This window comes from Amblyomma maculatum, chromosome 1 (assembly GCF_055883805.1).
Source record: "Amblyomma maculatum isolate TAMU_Amacu chromosome 1, ASM5588380v1, whole genome shotgun sequence".
NCBI lineage: Eukaryota > Metazoa > Arthropoda > Arachnida > Ixodida > Ixodidae > Amblyomma > Amblyomma maculatum.
The window spans coordinates 244,141,452-244,148,689 of NC_139344.1; the positions used below are offsets into that span (position 1 = coordinate 244,141,452).

General features: G+C 46.1%; 1 protein-coding gene across 1 annotated transcript; it reads right to left on the reverse strand.

The window, feature by feature from the left end:
- Window positions 1-1,984: 1,984 nt before the first annotated feature.
- On the reverse strand, window positions 1,985-6,126 carry LOC146206103 (pfs47 receptor-like). The gene is made up of 4 exons (XM_084608507.1): window positions 6,008-6,126; window positions 4,635-4,741; window positions 4,163-4,380; window positions 1,985-2,233 (listed from the first exon to the last, which is right to left on the reverse strand). The coding sequence occupies exons 1-4, from the start codon at window positions 6,124-6,126 to the stop codon at window positions 1,985-1,987; spliced, it is 693 nt and encodes a 230-aa protein (XP_084464633.1).
- Window positions 6,127-7,238: the final 1,112 nt, after the last annotated feature.

The following is a 7,238-nucleotide window of genomic DNA, read 5'->3' on the forward strand; positions in this document are numbered from 1 at the left end:
GACCATCTTTCTCTCTTTTCTCTGTGTGCATCGGCTTGCCACCCCGTAACATTTGGTGGAGATGCGGGGTACGTCATCATCACTCGTCATCCTGGCCCAGAGCATCGGCGCCCTGCGTCTTCTTGTACCGTTGGTAGAAGGTCTAGGAGTCATCACTTGGCTGGTCCCCAGCCTGCCGGACCCGATGCTGCCTCTTCGTTCCACCGTCCCGTGCCTCGCCCTGAAAACAAGACACGACGAAGGAGAGACTGACACGAGACGCCACCCACACAACCACAAGACACGAAGAGAGAACTGAACACAATACGGACGCACTGACCCGATGTGCCGACAAAAGATCTCAATGACCAAAACCCCACGACCTACACTCGAAGACATCACACCTGCCCATGCCATGTAGTGCGTGCCTGGGCCTCCGTCATCGGGTCTTGGCGACCTGTGGCCCGAAAGAATCCTCGGCCAGGCTTCATCGGGAATCATCGTGTCGACAAGCCGTTGTCTTTTTCCCTTTTGCTCTTTTTCTTAGGCCATCAAGTCACGCCCATTGTCATGCCATGGATCGCATCAACATTGGAAAACTTCCTCGTCCACGATCGGGGCGACCACTTGGTGGCCCCGGGCAATGTTACGGACGAGGGCAGTGGCAGTGGCAGTGGCGCGGGCAGGAACGCTCGCACTAGGCCCCACCGCAATTCATTAAATAATCTCTCAGTAATCGACCATCTTTTCTCTCTCTGTTCTCTGTGTGCATCGGCTTGCCATCTCGTAACAATATAATCTCCTACGCATTCATCTGCGTAAGTGGCCGTTAACTTGCTTCGTATTTATCTCGTATTGAGTCTTCTAATTTCCTCTACATTGATCTGTGGATTAGCTTAACAAGGGCTTGGAATCTGGAAGCCTTGATGTCATAGGTAGTATAAGAGGGTTGTCACAGGTCCCACTCCGCCCGCGTTACATCAAGTTCTACATGACATTTGGGGTATCACATGAAGTCCTCGTCCGCTACTGTGGAGGAGGGTGTTGGTAGCGAACATACCCAAGAAGGTAGAAGATTGAACAGCAGCCGCCATAGCTTAGTTGGCAGAGAACTGGACGCGAAATTCGGAAGTCGTGAGTTCTGATACCACCGGCGGAAACGTGGCAGTTTTTTTTTTTACTTTCTAGCCAGCTACATCCACAATTAATTATTTATTATCATTGATAAAAACATCTCCTACGCTTTCTTTTATGCTAGTGGCTGTTGGCTCCCTTCGTATACTACAGCACTAGAGAAAAGTGAAAATAAACGTTAGAAATAAACGCTTAGGCGTTCAGTAGTATTTTGAGCATTGTTCTGGAGATTTGTTTTCTTTTTGCTGGAATATACCGGGGAACGTTGATGAGAAAACGCACTGGTTATTCGAAGCAGTAGTGGCCAATATCTGGCAGTCAAGTCTCCGGGCTGCAATAGTCCTTAGGTAGATTTAGTAAAGTAATTTTATTTCATGACGTGCAATGTAACAGCATATGAGTGATAAGCAACGTTGCCGCTCCTCCGATTTACGATGGCATGTGTGGATAAGAATTCACAAAAAATACAACAATTCGCTCCAATACGTTCGACCCAAACGTAGAACATGCAAGTTACACGGCACAAATACCTCCAATTAAACGTAAATGGTATCAGTCACCGAAAGCTAATCATTACGTTCTTTTTTTTATTTACCTTCTTTTCGATCCAGTGGTAATTTATTGTCGGGTACAGACAGTGACACATGCTGGGCTATTGATTATGACGGGACCTTGTGGCCCACTCCTGATAAGTAACATGAACGAAAGTACTCTCTCAGCACCCGCTCCGGAAATCGCCGCTCCTTGTTTGTCCTCCAATTTTCCCGTGCGAAGATAACAGATCAATCATTTGGTACGGTAAGCAATTTTGCCGTTCATTCCCAACGAGCACTAATGTTTAATGGATTCCGTCACATCAGCCCGTGGCTCCTCAGAAGTTGAGTACGTCACAGACAAGGACCTCGTACTCGGCGTACTTGTGCTCTTTGCTATCGTAGGGGACGTACAAGCACTTCAAGGACGGATGGACCTTGCCGATGGTTAGCGTGCTTCCGTGGCGGGCACGGCCGATGTAGAGTGGCTCGCCGAGGCCGGTCACACCCCCTTGGATGGCTCCGCTCGGCACTTGACCGCCAGATGCTGGCAGCCACGAGAGTGGAGCGCCGTTGGAGACGAGCACCTGCGAAACAAAGCAGCGATTTCCATGTTGTATGGTGCCATCCGCGTTTCTTTTTCTGCGTTCAGTCGTTTTTGATAGCGGCAGCGTAAGGTCGACCCTTAGATAACTGTGGACTTTTATCGCAAGCCATTTTAGTAAACATTTTAACAAAAGAGAATTAAACTTGAAAAATTAACACTGCTGTTTACGGTTCACGACAACAGAAAAATGGCTATTTTAAACTCATGCCGCTCTCATGCAGTGTTTTTGTATACACTTTTTGGTTATTGTGTACAGAAAGCAAATGCGCAGTAGTTCTGAAAATTCAGAAACTTGGAAAGCCCAAGCTCCGACAATTTCTTCTTCTCGCACAAATAAATTGTCCAGCACAAAGTTCTAGATAGTGATTTCATCAGCGACACCCACAGGGTGCCAGTGGCCGGACATTTGAACCTTCGGAGAGAGAGAGAGAGAGAGAGAGAGAGAGAGAGAGCCAGAAGGCCGGAGGGTGGGGGGTGTCAACATAAAGGATGTATGGTTACATTAGACTGAGGTCTGTTATCTGATCACCTTTTACTTCTGAGGCATCTATCGGATATTGTCAGATAGACTGTTATAGTCATGTCGATGCATGGCAACACGGTACTTCTAAAAGTTTTGCTGCGCTCGTAGTGAGTATCTAAAAACGCCATATAAAACCAATGGGCAGCCTTTTTGAAAATAATTGTGAAGCTGCTGCCGAATATTGCAACATATACCTTCATGGCCCTATGATACAAATGGTCTAAGATTTCGATATGTACAGAAAATTTGCTTTTGAATTTTCTGCTGTTCCGAAAAGGAGAAGTTAAGGCTTTCCTCAGAAAACAATTGGGGTGTGTTTTCAAGTAATTTTGAGGCAGCTGTTAAGAATGGCAAAATACTTTATGAACATAATGAGTGAAGAGGTCTAAACCTCGGATGCATTGAAAAATTTTCCTTCTGAAAAGTGAGTCCGCTATAGAAAACCAATGGGGCACGTTTTTGAAAATAAATTGCAGTATAACTATCGAAGATATACGGATGTATTCATTGTTATCATGATGTTTAACAATATGTGAAACAATTGCATTCAGAATGTCTGAAAAATTGCGCACTTTCTGAGTGTGGGTTATAACTAATCATAACGCTGTTGCTTAAATAAGATAACTTTGTGGCTAACAAAAGGGGGGGGGGGGAAAGGAGGGGCTCTTTTTACTTTTCCCGCGGCTTTATAATGATACTGGAAAGAAAACTGGAATGCGAAAAAAACAAAACATGTGATTATATGCAATAAATAGCGCATACAGCTTGTTCGGTCGAAGATGCGCGCCGTCGTGTCTTAGGTTTGAGAGGAAGGCGCCAAAACTTGTCGCGAAACAAGACGCACATAATTTCGTATCAAACTAGGATGCAACCGTTTTTTGCACAAAGTTCAGGGTGGTGCCCTATATATCATTTTATTTTCCCTTTAGCGTCCATCTAGTAGTCAACCGAAAACGTATGTGCCTCCAAATCTCATGACACTAATTGTAAGTGCAGGAGTGCGCCGAGAAATGAAAGAAATACGGCACCTTTCGGCTTCCCAAAAATCTAACCAACTAAATATAATTACCCCTTTTCCAAACTCTGTGCCAATCTCTGAGTACAAAATCACCCAGCAAAACCATAAAAAACCATGATTTTGCACTTCTTAATATGTTTGGGCAGGCATAAGCCCCTTCTAATTTTACGCGATAGCGTATACACCTCGTTCTGCCGAATGGAGGCTATTACTGTGACCTGTCATCGCGCCTTTGACCATTACTGTGACCTGTCATTTAACGTGTCGGAAAAGCATGCACACTATTGCGTCAAATCTTTGTGCGCTGCTTAAGCGTCTCCATAGATTTTTTGTTCGGACGAAGAGACTTTGTCATGACGACAGTTCACTTCCTGGTATTCCTTGTACTTGTGCTCGCGATCTTCGAAAGACACATAACAGGCACCATGAGAACGGGACACTTTTCCCGGTAGCATGTCACCGCCATGCGCGACACGCCCTACGAAGAGGCTCGCGCCTCCCACGTCTTTACCGCCAGACACAGCATTGTTAGGGATGCTGTCTCCGCGGCACAAAACCCAGTGGCACGGCGGGCTGTACTGTCTGGCTGCGAGGTAATATGAGTAAGGGCTTATGACACCCTTATGTGGAAATTCCAAGCGCGTCTAGTAGTGGGTGTCTACCCCGGTGGGCATGACTGTCCTGAGTGCTCTCATAAGGCCCAAGGAATTCAGTGCCAAGCCATGCCACTTCTTCCACCTCTTTCGCATTCACTAACACACCAGACATACCGTACAGATTTCCAGACAACCAATCTATATACGCCGCGCATTGTGATGCAACCACGCAGTGAAAACTTACATCCGTAGTCGGCAATACGTGGCTCTCGTCTATGGGGATGGTTCTTTCTTCGCTCTCTGTGATTTCTCTGGTATAATGAGTGCTTTAAGTAGTGCGACTGCGGTAGCCTATAAATGTTGAAATTCGCGATAAAGAAATCAGAAACATGGTGCATTGGCAAACAGCATTAAGCGAATCAACGCTACCGCGTTTGTTATCGCAGCATCTCTCTAATACTCTTTCTCTGCTTGTCGAGGGTGTTTGATTTCATGCATGTGACGCCAGACCAGGAACTTGTATTCGGGATCTACACGGAGTCCTTTTTGCCTGATTCAGCGCCCAGCATAGTTTTGAATCATACTGAATTTGCGTCATATCTGTAGATCTGTTTATAGATGTGATTGCACTCAGTTACATAAATCAGTGAAAAAAAAAAGAAAAAAAAAGAAATAGTGTAATTTCAATTTTGCTTTTAGATTAAGGATATTATGAAAGTAAACTACCAATCTGCCACTCACGAATACCTTTGGGCCCAATAAAGTCTGTTTCTTTGGACAGGGGTAGTTCGCGGGTACTAGTTGTCTCGTTTCAGTCCGTTTCTTATTTTTTCCCCCTTTCATGGCTCCTTGACACTGCGCTCATTTGCTGTCCGTTTTAAATTACCATTAAATTACCATTAATTGCTGTAACTTTCAAGATTACAAGTCGTATGGGTACATGGGTCGCTATGCAGTGCTAAAATGAATGGGTCACAATGCTCAGCTGCAATTATCTGCGATCACAGCTTTTTTAGTACAACTGTCAGCTTCCGTGTTTTTAAGAGCGACTTGTAGGTTTTTAAAGGATATATATTAGGAGTAGGTTTTTTTAAAAGTCACAAGCTTCATCACAATCTGCTAGATCGATGAAGTAATTTGTCTAAATAGATATTGTTCGCTTGAGCCGAAAGAATTACAACTTTCATCGACTTTTACAAGGATTATTTTTTTATCTGGTATCAAGACCTGAAGTGGCCCCATGGAAGGTGAACCGTCATGTAGCTTAATGACTGGATCTGAGTGCGGTATCTGCTCCAATTTGAAAAAGAAAAAGTCGATTTTCAAGATAGTGAGCACACGTGTGAGCATAGCAATAGCCGACGATTGAAAAATAGTGATTTTTTAGGCTAATCGATGTTTTTGGTATGTTCTTGGAAATCGTAGGATTCGTTTTATACAATGTCCCAAACCCAGAGGTGGGGATGTTAGAGCGCGGGCCCGATTCCCTTTCGTGGAGTTGGTCTCCTTTGCCAAATTCAAGGTCCAATGTGTGTAGGCCTTAACGCGCTTAGGCTGGTTCACTAGATCATTGTGCCCTTGCGCTTCCAAGAACTTATTCTGCCGACATGTGCTTGCCATGTCCACCCGGTTTCGTGAGTTATGATCACCGTTGCATCTTCGACGGCGCTGGTGGAGCGGAAGGATTTGAGGTGCGACAAAACGTCGGCCGGCCGGCAGGAGCACGGAGCAGTCATGCCGTTTCCGGCCGGAAGAAAACAAAAGACGCAAAAGCCGCTGAAGAGTTCTGCGAAGCGCACTACGGACCGAACAGAGGCGAACACCGGCAACGCGATGCCCCGCTCCGCAGTGGAGGATGGCGATGCTCGTGAGAGGGACGGCGTGAGCGCCTCCGCAAGTTCGGCTCTTCAGGAGAGACAGTGAAGTCGTGCAGAGATAGGCGATTAAGAAATACGTAAGATCGCGCTGGTAGAGTCGGCGATGCCGGACCTCACCTCAGCCGTTGTAAAGTGACCGCTAGCCGATACTTCCGAGAAGCCCAAGGCCCCGACTCGTCACATCGATGCCTGCCGAGACGCCCCGAGAAAAGAAAAAAAAAAAACGATCGCGTCACGCAGCGAGCCGCCAAACACAGCTGACGATATGAACGACACCCCGTCTGACGTGAGCGCAGCACCGGGGCCTGGCCAACTTCCCCAACAAGCTAGTGGGTGAGCGGCATCTGAGCCTTCACCCATCAGGCAGAGCAGAAAATCAATAAGGTTTTTGCCAGAATGTTGACTGTTAGCTCCGTTCTCCTCACTTCAGCAGAACATAAGGTGCTACCTGGAGTTTCTTTGTGATCGCCCTATGGGGAAGATCACAAAGGAACACTGGATTTGCTATGTAAATCCATTGATCCGACACGGATTAGTAGGGATGCCGTAGTAGAGGGCTCCAGAAATTTAGGTCACTTGGGGTTCTTTAACAAGCACTGACACATTGCGCAGTACACACGCTCCTAGCTTTTCGCCTCCATTGAAAAACGGTCGCCGTGGTCGCGATTGGATCCCGCGTCCAATTGGATTCAGCTGTCAAGCGCTCTGATCACTGAGCCACACCGGCGGGGCGGACCCAGTAATGCACCCACAGAAAGCGAGGGCTCGATAAATTTCTGTCACTATATTACTTCGAAGAAGTCAAGTGTATCAGAAATAGGTGAAGATTATTATTCAGGATAAAAACATTCGAATGAACATAGCATTAATAACAAGTGTGCCGGCACTTTCTCATGCGTAAATTTTCGAAGGAATCCATCGCTTCGATGAAATTGCACCCGAAATATACACTGACGAACCCTCTCTCATTG

Bases quoted from the DNA above. Each gene is read 5' to 3' on its own strand.
- LOC146206103 (XM_084608507.1), bottom strand. From the start codon at position 6,126: ATGACTGCTCCGTGCTCCTGCCGGCCGGCCGACGTTTTGTCGCACCTC. The intron at 4,381-4,634 runs GTAAGTTTTCAC...ATTACCTCGCAG, and splicing joins ACGTATTGCCGACTACGGAT to CCAGACAGTACAGCCCGCCG. The intron at 2,234-4,162 runs GTGAACTGTCGT...TTTGTTTCGCAG, and splicing joins AGTACAAGGAATACCAGGAA to GTGCTCGTCTCCAACGGCGC.